The sequence below is a fragment of the Odontomachus brunneus genome, unplaced genomic scaffold (assembly GCF_010583005.1).
Source record: "Odontomachus brunneus isolate Ranch 3 - 2012 unplaced genomic scaffold, Obru_v1 Obru_scaffold_167, whole genome shotgun sequence".
Classification (NCBI taxonomy): domain Eukaryota; kingdom Metazoa; phylum Arthropoda; class Insecta; order Hymenoptera; family Formicidae; genus Odontomachus; species Odontomachus brunneus.
This window is the reverse complement of record NW_022639617.1, coordinates 587052-600529: the sequence shown is the minus strand read 5'-3', so window position 1 is coordinate 600529 and position 13478 is coordinate 587052. Positions and strand designations below refer to the sequence as shown.

At 35.0% G+C, this 13478-nt stretch overlaps 3 protein-coding genes across 6 annotated transcripts; 2 read left to right on the top strand and 1 right to left on the bottom strand.

The window, feature by feature from the left end:
* Positions 1 to 2480: 2480 nt before the first annotated feature.
* On the bottom strand, positions 2481 to 7363 carry LOC116851184 (eukaryotic translation initiation factor 3 subunit C-like). Of its 2 annotated transcripts, none has more exons than XM_032830349.1 (15): positions 7197 to 7363; positions 6802 to 6927; positions 6590 to 6722; positions 6068 to 6352; positions 5853 to 5950; positions 5636 to 5763; positions 5137 to 5547; positions 4861 to 5070; positions 4525 to 4678; positions 4239 to 4454; positions 3863 to 4142; positions 3510 to 3703; positions 3224 to 3427; positions 3016 to 3154; positions 2481 to 2853 (listed from the first exon to the last, which is right to left on the bottom strand). In XM_032830349.1, the coding sequence occupies exons 2-15, from the start codon at positions 6892 to 6894 to the stop codon at positions 2717 to 2719; spliced, it is 2682 nt and encodes an 893-aa protein (XP_032686240.1). In that variant the 5' UTR covers positions 6895 to 6927; positions 7197 to 7363; the 3' UTR covers positions 2481 to 2716. The 2 variants fall into 2 exon arrangements, with proteins under 2 accessions (XP_032686240.1, XP_032686241.1); XM_032830350.1 differs by lacking the exon at positions 7197 to 7363 and adding an exon at positions 7018 to 7180.
* An 881-nt stretch (positions 7364 to 8244) lies between these two features.
* Positions 8245 to 10221, top strand: LOC116851185 (formylglycine-generating enzyme). 3 transcript variants are annotated; one of them, XM_032830353.1, is made up of 5 exons: positions 8245 to 8282; positions 8693 to 9294; positions 9420 to 9591; positions 9677 to 9860; positions 9956 to 10221. In XM_032830353.1, the coding sequence occupies exons 2-5, from the start codon at positions 8772 to 8774 to the stop codon at positions 10109 to 10111; spliced, it is 1035 nt and encodes a 344-aa protein (XP_032686244.1). In that variant the 5' UTR covers positions 8245 to 8282; positions 8693 to 8771; the 3' UTR covers positions 10112 to 10221. The 3 variants fall into 3 exon arrangements, with proteins under 3 accessions (XP_032686244.1, XP_032686242.1, XP_032686243.1); XM_032830352.1 differs by lacking the exon at positions 8245 to 8282 and adding an exon at positions 8295 to 8394; XM_032830351.1 differs by lacking the exon at positions 8245 to 8282 and having other exon boundaries at positions 8289 to 9294.
* A 1081-nt stretch (positions 10222 to 11302) lies between these two features.
* On the top strand, positions 11303 to 13316 carry LOC116851160. Its single transcript, XM_032830292.1, has 6 exons — positions 11303 to 11473; positions 11602 to 11812; positions 11896 to 12102; positions 12178 to 12307; positions 12445 to 12776; positions 13149 to 13316. The coding sequence occupies exons 3-6, from the start codon at positions 11905 to 11907 to the stop codon at positions 13248 to 13250; spliced, it is 762 nt and encodes a 253-aa protein (XP_032686183.1). The 5' UTR covers positions 11303 to 11473; positions 11602 to 11812; positions 11896 to 11904; the 3' UTR covers positions 13251 to 13316.
* Positions 13317 to 13478: the final 162 nt, after the last annotated feature.

Genomic DNA, 13478 nt, shown 5'->3' with positions numbered 1-13478 from the left:
TATATATATATATATATATATATATATATATATATATATATATATATATAGTTTTAGATAATTAAATTTTCCGTAAGTAACTTCTAACTTTTTAACTTCTAACTGAGTTAGTATTTTATTTTAGTAACTTTTAACATAAATTCAATTATTTTATAGCAAACTAACTTTTAACTTAACTTAATTAGAAACCAAAAGAAACTTACCTAACTTTGTGTCTTCGTCTTGTTGCTGTGTCGTCCGTCGTGGTCGGTGATTGTGCTTGCGATGATCATGCAATGCATGATCACCGCCTGTAGTAAATCGTTGTATCCATCTGCGAACTGTTTTTATAGAGCAGGGAATATCAGCAGCAATATCTGCTACTGGTTTCCCAGACTGCCACTGTCCAACTATTCGACCTCTTACTTCGGGGCACAAATTTGTATACATAACTTTGTGCACACTTACAGAAAGTCAGAAAATACAACGCACCGCCTTTTGCGAATTGTATTTATATGCGCGTATTTATCTGAGCGCGCAATGTGGCAAGCAGGACATACGGTTCGTCGCGGCCGTCGAAGAAAACAAACGATTGCTTGCGGGTCATATAAACTAGAGAGGTGGACCGTTTGGTAGCATACTGAAATAGCTCCATGTGTGCCTCCTTGTGTACAAGTTCCGTAACTATAAAGATAAGGTATGGTCTACAATGGGTGTCTTAATAATCAACTATAATTGGCTTATGCTCTATGCACAATGCCAGACAACAGGCAATAGGAACAGGGAATTTGGATTGATCAATTATTCCCTATTCCTATTGGCTAATGTCTATTCCTATTGCATGGCATTGTGCATAGAGCGTTGTTGTTGTTTTTCTATGGTTTTGGAGTTAAGTCCATTAACCAGAAAAGAAAGTCCAATAGAACAGTGGTAAGGAATTACTCAAATTCTTCTTCGCTGCTCAAAGAGAGCAATCTCTCTAAAAGCGTCCACATTGTCACTGAAAGCCACATTAGTAATTTCGATTGGTCCGGCGCGGAGCAGTCCAATCCGTAACAAATCAGACTCCCGACTATTACGCGGGCAATACAAAAACAAATGATTCAAAGTCATCACACTCACAATATAGGCTATCGACAATTCCTTTATCAAATAAATGTTGAGCAGTATTTGTATGAAAAGATCTTATACGTCCTATAATCGCTAAAGTATTCCTGTTTAAATGAGTAAGCTCTTCAAACCAAGGAGACAAGGTCTTGATACGTGTTCTATGAAAATAACGAAAGCCACGCTACACAGACGTTTCAGAGGAAAACTCAAAAGTTTGTTGGCGCATACGATTGCGAAGAATTCTTTCAATAGTATTTACAAAAATGACATCCTTATGCGGATCAGATAAAAATCGACCGCAGGCGGCGTCCTTGGCCATAACATCAGCGGACTCATTACCACAATGCCAACATGTCCTGGTATCCACATAAAACGTATACATCCTTCAGAAATCAGCTTCAGAAATTGTTCTTTAATCATGTGAATCAGGTTGTGTTGCTTATTCTTGGAATTATTGTTAGCCAAAGTACTAATGACGCTTTTAGAGTCCAAAGCAACAATAAAACTTTTCGTGGTATTATGCCCAATTTCTTCACCTCCGGTTAACTTTATCTGCCAGTTATTCTATTGGAATTGACCAATCATATTTATGGTTGACAAAATTAACCAATCACGGTTGACATTTATCCGACAGATAAAGTTAACTGAAGGTGAAGAAATTGGGCATTAGACTCCGATATGGTCAAGAGTGCGTGTACAATAGTCATGGCCTCATTGTGCATAGAGCGTAAGTCCCGATCTACAATAGGTGTAGTAAGCTTTAAGAATTAACCAATTAGCGTAAGAAATTAACCAATCACGATTGATTATTCTTTTATAATTCGACTCTGATTGGTAAATTTTTTAAAGCTTACTACACTTATGGTAGATCGGGACTAATGGCTCCTACACACAGAACGCGGTAATGCTTACGCGCGGCGGAAGTTCGCGCGACAGCCAATCAATATGCTGCTTTCCGTAATAACTTTCTAGCTCTTACGGAAAAACAACATATTGATTGGCTGTCGCGCGGACTTCCGCCACGCAGCAAGCATTACCACGTCCTGTGTGCAGGAGCCATACGCGTCTAGACGCGCGTTAAAAGCAGAAAAATATTGATATTTTAACAACATTTTTTATACTGAATTATTTGTATTTCATTTAGATTAAAGTGCATTTGAGAAAATTTGCGAGTTTACAGAATTATTTTAATTAATTATTTTTAGATCATGAAAAGTTGACTGAATAATTTATGAAGCATAAATATTTAAACACAAACGTGTACAAACACACTAAAAATGAAAAATCATCAATATTTTGATTAATTATCGTCGAAGATTATTGTAATTTGATTTTTCTCGTATTCGATGTTATTATAACTGGGAACAAACTCGTCTAGAGAATGCAAGATATATGAGAGAAGTTACATTTATTAAAGTTTATTCAGACAAAAACTTGCATAGTCATGTAATACTCATGCACATGGAAGTCGATTAATACTGTCTAAAAAAAAAAATTCCTTTTGCTGCATAAACAATTTGTTGATTTGCTTGTGCACATGCATTACGTGAATATGAGACTTTGTTTGAATAAACTTGTATCAAAATCAGATAAAATGCAACTCGTATTCAATTTGATATAGATATTTTTAATAATTTCGGTTATCCTCACGATTACGATCGCGGTCGCGATCGCGATCGCGCCTTTGGCGGCTCCAATCCTGTCCCTGACGATTATAGTTTTGCCTGTCGCGGAAGTTGCCTTGGTTTCTTGAGAAGAAATTACCTGCAAGGATTAATATTTATTGTATACAGAAATATAAGTCGCACGCGCGACGTTCTTACAATTTGTCACAATAGACATAAATGAATAAACTTATATTTGCGCATATACGTTGAAATAAACGAAGAAATATGTGCTTAGAAAAAAATTGTGTATCTCGCTTACCCTGCTTCATCTCGAAGATGCGTTCGTTCGAGTCGACGAAATTGTTAACTTTATCCGTGAGTTGCAAAGCTAAGGATTGCAGACGGCTCGGCTCGCTGCGATGCATCACTACAGTCTCCGTCGGGTCGTCCAGTGACGCCTAAATTTGTGGAAAGAAGAAACGTTACTTTCATAACACATATAGAAACAATATCACTACACAACGTACCATAAGTTCTTCATTGATAATCATTTTACTAATGGTGGAATGGACCACAGGACGTTTCAGTTGGAACATATCAGCGAGTTTCGGCATCGAGATAGAATCGTACACGTGGGAGTACGTGAACAGATATGTCCTCAATGCTTCCTCCTTGATCAATCGCGTTAGCATAGCTCGTACTTTGTCCGCTTGATGAAAGAGATCCCAGACCTGCGATATTTGAAAGCAGCGCGACTTATATTCTCGATATCCCGCGTCTGAAAGGAATCTCTAGCGCGAGAGAAATCTTTACCTTTGCGTTCATCTTCTCATTAATGATGAAATTGTTGCAAGCCGCCCAATTGCCGTTACGCATCGCTTTTGCAGCAGCGACGACGTGCTCTCTCATTGATTCCGGCGGTCCTACTAACGATTGACGCTCGCTAGATCGCAATTGTTGATAGAAAGTCTTTGAAATCATCCTTCTTCTTGCATCGAATTCGTGCGCTAGAATTTAAGTGGATTCTGGATAAATATAAATATTGAAGATGAGTGTGTTCAATAATGTTGAATGCTAAAAATAATGTTTAAATATATTAAATATATATGCCAAGAAAAAAAAGAAAGATAAAATACTAATATGTTAAGTACAAGAGAAGAACATACCAGCCATGTACGGAATTTCTATGAGCATTGCCGAAACGAGATATACACATTCGAGGAGCTCTAAATTGATGTGCATATGGAAAGGCATTTGCCTCTGCTTCTCGATTTTCTCTTGCTCTTTGCTGCGCTCGTGTTGTCGTTGCGGCAGCAAACCCTGCGCCAAAAGTTCCTTCACCTTGCCCGTCACCATCAAGTCGACTAAGCAATTGTGGGAATCTTTAATATTCGCATGACGGAATGCACATAATCCTAAGTGAGCGATCGTACGATTGTACAAAATCTAAAAACAAGTCGATTTAATTCCGTATTATTTAATGAGACAAACATTCCGTATTATTTAATGAAAAACAAAGACATATGTATACAAATACAGTACCTGTGTGGGTGGATCTGAATGCTGAATAGTTTCCTGAAGATGCGACATCAGGATTAAATCGCGCGCTTGGAACCAATTGTCATGGAGCGCGTGGTGATAAATGTGCGATAGAATCGCACGAGTTCTCAATCGATCAGTATTGTCGTGGGCGTATACATATTTACACAGCTTCTCCATCACCTGCACGGACGTGATCACATCTTGTCCCAGTTCGCCCTAGCATAATCAATAATTTTAATAAAGTAAAAAGAATCGTGTATACATATAGACATCGTGTGAGACTTACATCTTTCTGTTTAAGAACATTTGGATCGAACTTGTAGTACAAGTGTTCAATCTTGCGTAAGTATACACGGCACAGCTCAGACACGGTGCCTTGTCTCTCTAAATATTCTTGCACTTTATCTATTATGGTAGCAACTTGTTTTTCATCCTTTAATCTGTAAAAAGTGGAAACTTTTTTGCACGAAAGTGACATAAATGAATATTCTTGCATGTTTTTTAGTTGAAGAACTCCTTCCTCTTTAAATATCTTCATTTTTTAGAAATATATATGAATTTTAGTCAGTTGATGAGAATGAGCTTTTAATTCTAAAACATAACTCCATAAAAAGACACTCACCTTTCTACGTATTCGTTACTGTGCGGGTCGCACTCCTTCAGTAATTTCGTGAATTCTTCGTCGAGACGTTCCACTAACGTCAACACGCATCCGTGAATCTTGTACGGTGCCGTCTCGAATTCCTCCATCTCTTCCACGATTGTTTCCGTTATTACCATGTCCGTAGCACTCAACAGCATATCCAGCATTTCAGTAATGCGCTCCAAGATTCTGTAAAAGAATGATTAATCAATTTTTCTTACAGAGTATCCAATAATTCTATAGAGTTATACGTACTTGGACCAATATTCGGGTTTCATAGCGTCAGAAACCTTCGGATTATAATCGAATATGGAAGACACAATGGAGAACTTGATCTTCACTGTTACGGCAGGTCCAAGGGAATGCGCATCTGCGATCAATTGCAGCTCATGCAAGAGTTCTATTTGCTCCCGTCTGTCTGTACGTTTTTTACCGCGAGCTGCGATTATTTCGGACAGCTTCTTCAGCACCGCCGTGATATTGATCTCCGCATCTTTGGCGAACATCTTCGGCTTCTCAGAGGGAATAGCCACGCCGCCCTTGACGGTCTCCCATTCACCTTCGCCGTCATCTTCGTCACGCTTCTTCTTTCGTTCCTTTTCTTTACGCTCCTTTCGTTGTTCCTTTCTCTTCGCTTTATCTTCATCCTCTTCCTTATCAGTTGCTCTGTAGATAATTTGTTATGTAACATGTATTGTCAAATCGTTGTTAACTGCATGTTTGTTAAATTCTATTACAAATAAAAAAATCGTACTTTTTAATGAAACGTTCACGAATATTTTGATATTGGCCTTCGTCGTCGCTACTTGTACTCTCGCTATCCGAATCGCTGCCCCAATCGGATTCACTCTCACTGCCCTCCTCACCGTCAGTCACACCCTTCTGCAATGCAACACATACGAGAACAGGTTTATATAAAAAGTTATTTAAAATAACCAATACAATTCGTAAATCTTAGTATCGTAGAATACCTTGAATTTAGTCACATCAGGTTCACTAACTTCCGAACCAGCCTTCTTGAATGCCATAGCACTATCCTCTTCTTCTTCGGTCTCTATAATTTCTTCAGCTAAAATTATAGAAAATATTGTTTAATTTTGCATTAATTACTTTTTAGTTCTCAAAATATCAGTTAAATAAAAATTCGTGATGCATGTATTCAATTATAATAATGTAATAATTAAACCTTTTTCTTCTTCTTCATCATCATCTTGATCTGGGTTCTCTCTGAACTTAATTATGTCATCTTCAAATTCTTTGTTGTATTTCCGTAACTTTTGACGTAACGTCGAGAGCGATTTGGAATTATTCTTTGACATATTTTTGCGCCCATCCCGATCCTCCCACACTTCATTAATAAAATCCTCCATTTCAACTAAACATCTAATGTAAAATCGCGGAGTTTGTCCAAGCTCTTCCTTTGCGACTACTGGCAGAGCTTTTTGGTAAGCTCGCATTAAATCTTCAAAACCTAGAATTATAGAAATTTATAAACAAAAATGTTTTCTTCATAACATATTTATGAAATATATATATATATATATATATATATATATATATATATATATATATATATATATATATATAATATATTAATATATTCATATAATACTCATATATCTATTTTCATTAAATATGTTTTTACTAATTCAATAATTCTGAGATCATAAATATGAAATAGAAATTTTGCTATACTAAAATCACTTACTGGACAGCATGCTGCTCATATCTTTAATTTTCTTGTAATTTCTAATAAGCTTTATGAGATTTGCTATTTCTTCATATCGTTTTTCTTTTGTGGAACGTACAACACGCTTTGTTTCTTCTTCATCATCACTGAACTATAAAAGTATTTTAAATTATCTTAATAATAAAATATCTTATACACACACACATATATACATGTATTTAAATACATACAGTAAAAGCTGTCGCTGGTGCTCTTTGTATCTGCTCCTCCTCAGATGCACTATCAGACTCAGAATCTGAGCCAGTTGCAAAGAAACGACTCATGATGAAAGGTATTCAGTAATACTCTGGAGTAATCTGTAATGGTACAAAACATTAAAAGTATTAAATGTGTATTATATTTTAATTTATTAGTTCATAATCATAACGAAACTTATAAATAAATACTTGTAACAAATATGCGATGAAGCGTTAAACGTGGTAAAAATAACCTAGTATACGACACGTAAAAGATTTAAAAAATTGTACAATGTAAAAAATATAACGATAATCGAACTTAGAATGGAAAATACAATTATATAATAACTAAACAAATAGAAATCTTGTATATGCGGTATCTTCCATACGTTTTTATGGATATCTCTATGGAGTTTCCTTTTACTTAAATCATAGACACATATACTAGACTGTGCGGCTGTGCCACTGAAACATATACTACTTGGAACGCGCGCTACCTCTTGAGTATTGCGGGATGAGAGAGAGCATGTTTGTAGGTCTCGAACGCGCTCTGTCTTTGTCTAGTACAGTCTGAACCAAAAGTTAAGTCGGCTGATTTCATATATACATAAGCTGAATCTTCAAATTAGGAAACATCTTTGCTTTGTTTTCTTAATAATAAGTCAATAAGTGAATATAATAAATGAGAAAAAATATATATATTCTTTATATCTTAAACTTTCGTTTATAAGCTTAAGTCATTGCCATCCACTGCTTTTCATATTATCTCTAACTTTTAACTTGGATTGTATCACATTCTCCCCACTCTCGTTTATACTATGAACCAGACAAGAATAAGAGAGGAACAAGGAACCTCTCTCTTATCCCGTATGCCTCAAGAAGCAGCGTGCGTTCCAAGTAGTATGGTTGCTTTCCAACAAGAGACACAAGTCGACACAAGTATCATCCTATCTTTGTACTCACTAAATGTGGAACAAAGATAGAATAATGTTTGTGTCCACTTGTGTCTCTTGTTGGAAAACAACCTTTGTTCTACATTTAGTGAGTAAAGATAGGATGATAGGGTGCGTTCAGAAGACACAACTGTTGCACAACGGTTGAGTAATTAGTCAACGCAATTGGTCTAAAGTTAGGGATCTAACAGTAAGGACCAATAATCACTGACCGCTCACTGATCAGCTATGTTTTCTGAACGCAGCCATACTTGTGTCAACTTGTGTCTCTTATTAGAAAGCAATCTTAACCTGTTAACTTCAGGAGCGTCCCAGATGCGCACATTGACAAACGGACACAGCCAATCACAACGCCGTATGCCTAGAGTATTCTAGAGACTCTATAAACAACGACATATGATTGGATGTGTCCGTTTATCAATATGCGCATCTGGGACTCACTTTTCAACTTATATACATTCTAAGTTCGCATTATTGCTTTTCCCTCCTATTTTTGTATCTGTGTATTCTATGGTTATTCGGGTAATTATTCATAGTTTAGAATTAATTGAAATAATTCCGTGGACTCATAAAAATCTATTCAAACGCACTTAAATTCTTTAAATAAGATATAAACGATTTAGTATAAAATCTTGTAAGAATTGTTAAGTTGCGGCTAAAATCATTGTAAAAGAATTATTAATTAATTACAATGATTCTAAGGACTTACAACGTTTTTAATTGCACTTCACATTTTTTGCTTCAAATTAAATACAAACGATTGAATAATGTAATTTTTTATTTATTATTTGCCGGTTAACTTCATATGCGAATCTAATCGTGCTCTCCGAAACGCATCCCGAAAGAAATGACTGCAATTCGAAAATATCATCTACAGTGCTACTTTTTTTCTTTATGTTTTTGGTTTTTGTTGATGTGTGTTAAACTCATAGCAGTCTGTAAACATAATCGTAACGGAAGGACGTCGAGCGATTCAGAACGTAACTTTGCAAGTTTTGTCTTCTGATAAAAATGACATTTCACATATTACTAACGATACTTGGTTACTTCTACCTGTGTGTGAGTGCCGCGAAAGATGACAGCTGTCATTGTGGCAAGCAAATGAACCGGATGACCATCTTCAGTCCCCGCAAAGAGGAATATTGTGCCGTAGATAATTCTAAAGTGACGACGACTGATTACGCGAACGATGGGCGAACGGGGAAGATGGTCAAAATTATTGCCGGTGTATATTCCATAGGAACGAATAATCCAGTTTTCGTAGCCGACGGAGAGGGTCCGAAACGCGAAGTACTGTTAGACAGTTTTTACATAGACAAATATGAGGTGAGCAATAAGGAATTCGCAACTTTCGTCAGCTCCACCGGATACGTGACAGAAGCAGAACGTTTTGGAGATTCCTTCATCTTTGAAGGACTTTTATCACAGAACACAAAAAACATGATTAACCAAGCTGTTGCAGAAGCTCCTTGGTGGTTGCCTGTAAAGGAAGCTACATGGAAACATCCAGAAGGTCCTGACTCGAATATTACTTGTGAGTATCCAAAAGAAAGAAGAAAAATTTGTTATATTTCATGTCACACATGAGGTATATGATTCATTAAACTGTCTCTTTTATGAGTTAAGAAATAGTTAGGAAATTAATCAAAAAGTATTTAGTCAGAATGGACCATCCTGTTGTTCATGTTTCTTGGAACGATGCAACTGCTTACTGCAGTTGGCTAAAGAAAAGATTGCCAACTGAGGCAGAATGGGAAGCTGCATGCCGTGGTAATCTCTCTGATAGACATTATCCTTGGGGAAATAAAATAATGCCAAAGGATCAACACAAGTAAGTTAGATTTATCTATGTTTCTGTAATTTTTATCACATCTAATATCTTGCACAAACTTATGTCTTAATGTCAACTTTATTAGAGTCAACATTTGGCAAGGTGAATTTCCTACAAGAAACACTGCGGAAGATGGATACAAAAGTACATCACCAGTTACAGCATTCCCACAAAATAAATATGGCCTGCACAATATTGTTGGAAATGTTTGGGAATGGACATCTGATTGGTGGATAACAAGTCACTCACGTCATCAGCAAACAAATCCTGTAAGTATTTGTTTGCAATTAGGATCTATGTCAAATGTATTGTGTAATAAAGTAAATCTTATACATTATAAAATAATTATTAAATATATTCTCAGACTGGTCCACCCAGCGGCACCAATAAAGTAAAAAAAGGTGGCTCCTACCTTTGTCATAAAAATTATTGCCACAGATACAGATGTGCAGCTCGTAGCGAAAATACACCTGATACATCAGCTGGAAATCTAGGTTTCCGGTGTGTGATATCAGCATAAGGAAGACTACATGCCAAAAGAGTTAAAGGTAATAAAGATTATTGTGAAGATTGATGATTGTATTACGAATTTAATTTTATAAATAAAATTGTACATTTTTCTCTGTGAAACTGCAATATCCCAAAATCTTGCTTTTTATCTTAAAAAGTACAAATAGATTGATCTATTTTGCAATACGACGGATTTTAGAATATATACGTTATTTATATATAAAGTAGCTTTATATATTTTATTTAAGATTTTAATTATATTTGGAAATATAAAAGATACCAGTTGTGCTTTGCGTTGAGTCATTACTTGCGTTGTATCTCAAAATGTTTTAGAAAAATTTTACTATAAATCTATAGTTTAATTAACGTGAATTATAGATTTTCAGTAAACTTAAAAAAAAGACGTTTTAAAAAGTAACTAAAAAATAGGGTCTGCTTGATTGGTCAATGGGCGCATTCAGTAGAAAAAGCGCTCAGTGAGCAATCAACGATTATTGGTTCTTGCTATTAGATCCCTAAATCTAGACCAATTACATTGACAAATTACTCAACTGTTGTGCAACTGTTGAGTCTGCTGAATGCAGCCAATGGCTGCGTTCAGCAGGGAAAGCTGCTTTGCAACTTATAAAATTCGTAAATCTGATTGGTATATGCTTTTGGATTCAACCAAAATTAAAAGCATACTCCAATCAGATTCATGAATTTTACAATAGTTGCAAAGCAGCTTTTTCTGCTGAACACAACCATTGAATCGTACTAGATGCAAAAATGTCAAAAGTGCAAGCAACATGAACAAACTTAAAGCCAGCGGCACACGATGCTTGGTTTCGTGCTGAATTGCTTACTGGATAGAAATACTCTGTTTTGATTGGTGCATTTCCATCCATCTTTAAAAATGCACCAATCAGAACATAGTATTTCCATCCAGCAAGCAACCAACAAGAAAACAAGCATTGCGTGCTGCTGGTTTTAGAAAGAAGAGTTCTCAATGGATTTCGCTCATCACGCATAAGGGCTATCGCACACAAATTGACATAACTGCATATGCATAGCATAAGACCGTATGTACCAATGAGCATCGAGTATTAAGTCGCCATATTGGTGTTCGATGCTTAATATTCGATGCTCATTGGTCCATACAATCTTATGCTATGCATATCAGTTATGTCAATTTGTGTGCGATAGCCCTAATACGCAATGGACATTAGGTACAAAAGTGTCAAAAGTGCAAGTAATGTGAACAAACCTAATGTTTCGAATGTTTTACTAGGCGTGTCCATTGTGAGTGAATTGATGCGCAAAGTATTTTACATATTTTATATACATATTTTAGTGTCAAATACAGTAGATGGATATTACATGCATGTAGTTTGTGAGTACTCTTTCTGTTGTTATAGCAAGAAAATTTCAAACGTAACAAAAAATCTACTATGAGTCATCTGTTAACATTTACATCAGTTTGTTATTTGATTTCTGTCACACTATCGACGTTGCTTACAGTTACTGAGCTGATACAATTATTAACAAGACAAAATAAACAGGAGCAAGCTTAATCATTTGACAAAGTTGTAAATAGTACTGTATTATTTATTGCTTTGTTGATTACATGATGTCTTCCAGAAAAAATATATACTGTTAAGTGCATATTAAATATATTTTGCAACACAAGGGGCCTATATAACAGATTAAGTGTTTAAGTACTTCATCATTTGTAAGTAAAAGTAAAATTGTTAACATATTTTTCTTTTTTACTTTATTTTATATTTGATGTTTGAGCTGGATTTTCTTTGACAGTGGGTTAAGATGCATTATGGAAAGAAGTCACCCAGCATGGGAACACCATCTGTGTATTCCCATGTAACTACTCGCAGCAGTGCGAATCTGAGATCATCAAGGTCCGCACGTAGTGTCAAAATTCCATGGTATCAGAAACCAATACTCACACATGCTTTTGTATTGGATATTCAAAGAGGAGCTATGTTTACTGCCATATTCTCAGCTGTAAGCATTTAATGAAATTAACTTTTGAATACAGATTTTCTATTGAATTATGTTAAAAAAGAAATATATTTTCAGTGTCTGGCTTTTTTTACGGTATGTACAGCCATCTTTGATATCTATTGCCTCTCACAAGCTGCGCCTGGCTCTACGCACTATGGATATTATATTATATCATATGAATTTGTATATGTGGGCAATCAACATAGTAAGTTTACTAAAAAATTTGCATGATTATTTCTGCAAATATAAAGCAAAATTAAATGTAAAAATTAAATGTAAAAAGACAAAATTAATGTAAAAATTTACAGAATTGTAAAATAATACATAATTTATTTGTTTCAGTTCGAAATGCTCTAATTGTTTTTGCATTATTTTCAATGTTGGGTGGAATAGTTGTCTTTGTTACTTCTCTGATGTTGATCAGAGCTTTGCGAAAAGAATATGAGAAAAAAATGGTACCATGGCTATACAGTTTCGCCATATTTTCTATTTTTAGATTACTCGCCTTCTTATTCTTCAGCATTGTAAACGATATGATATTTGCTTATAATGTTTTGATGTGCCTTCTATGGATAGTATTTATCTGTGTTTCTATATATGGTTGGCTCATCGTGTATTCTTTATATCTCGAATTATGCGATCTAACAAGATTAGAAGATCTGGCTCATCTTCGGGTAAGATATATTTTCTTTATTATAAAAAAAAAATTGATATAACAATCACAGAATATGCAAGAGCAAAGTTCTCTTGCCGCAACTAATACTCATTTCCATCAAGATCATTTAAATCTTAATCCAAATTTAAATTATTAATTTAATTAATTTAAATCTTCTAGGGCCGATTTTCCAATGATAGTTTAAATTTAGATTTTAACTTAAACTCTGTTTAAACAAAACAAACGCATTGTTAGAATAGAGTTTAAACTTGAATCCAAGTTTAAACTGCTATTGAAATCGTCCCTGAATAAACTCAGATTAAGCTTTAATCGGCATTGATAGAAACAGGCATAATATAATTAGTTTCTAATATATTATATTTTGTTTCAGATTGGTACAATGCAATCTCTAAATGCATCGACAACACATTCCATCGCTGGATCTCGACCAACAACTCCTCACAGCGCTGTATCAACTATGCCTGTTAATTAAACATGATACATGTATGCATTATAATTTTATATTTTATATTTACAAATTTTCTCTAATATACGTTAAGACAAAGCGACAAACCAATCAAAGTAATTTTTGGAGCTAAGTAGTGATATATGACGATCATGTAATTGAACTAATGCGTACAACGAACTTGATGAAAGAGTTGTATAGTTATACATAACTATATATATATATATATATATATATATATATATATATATATAT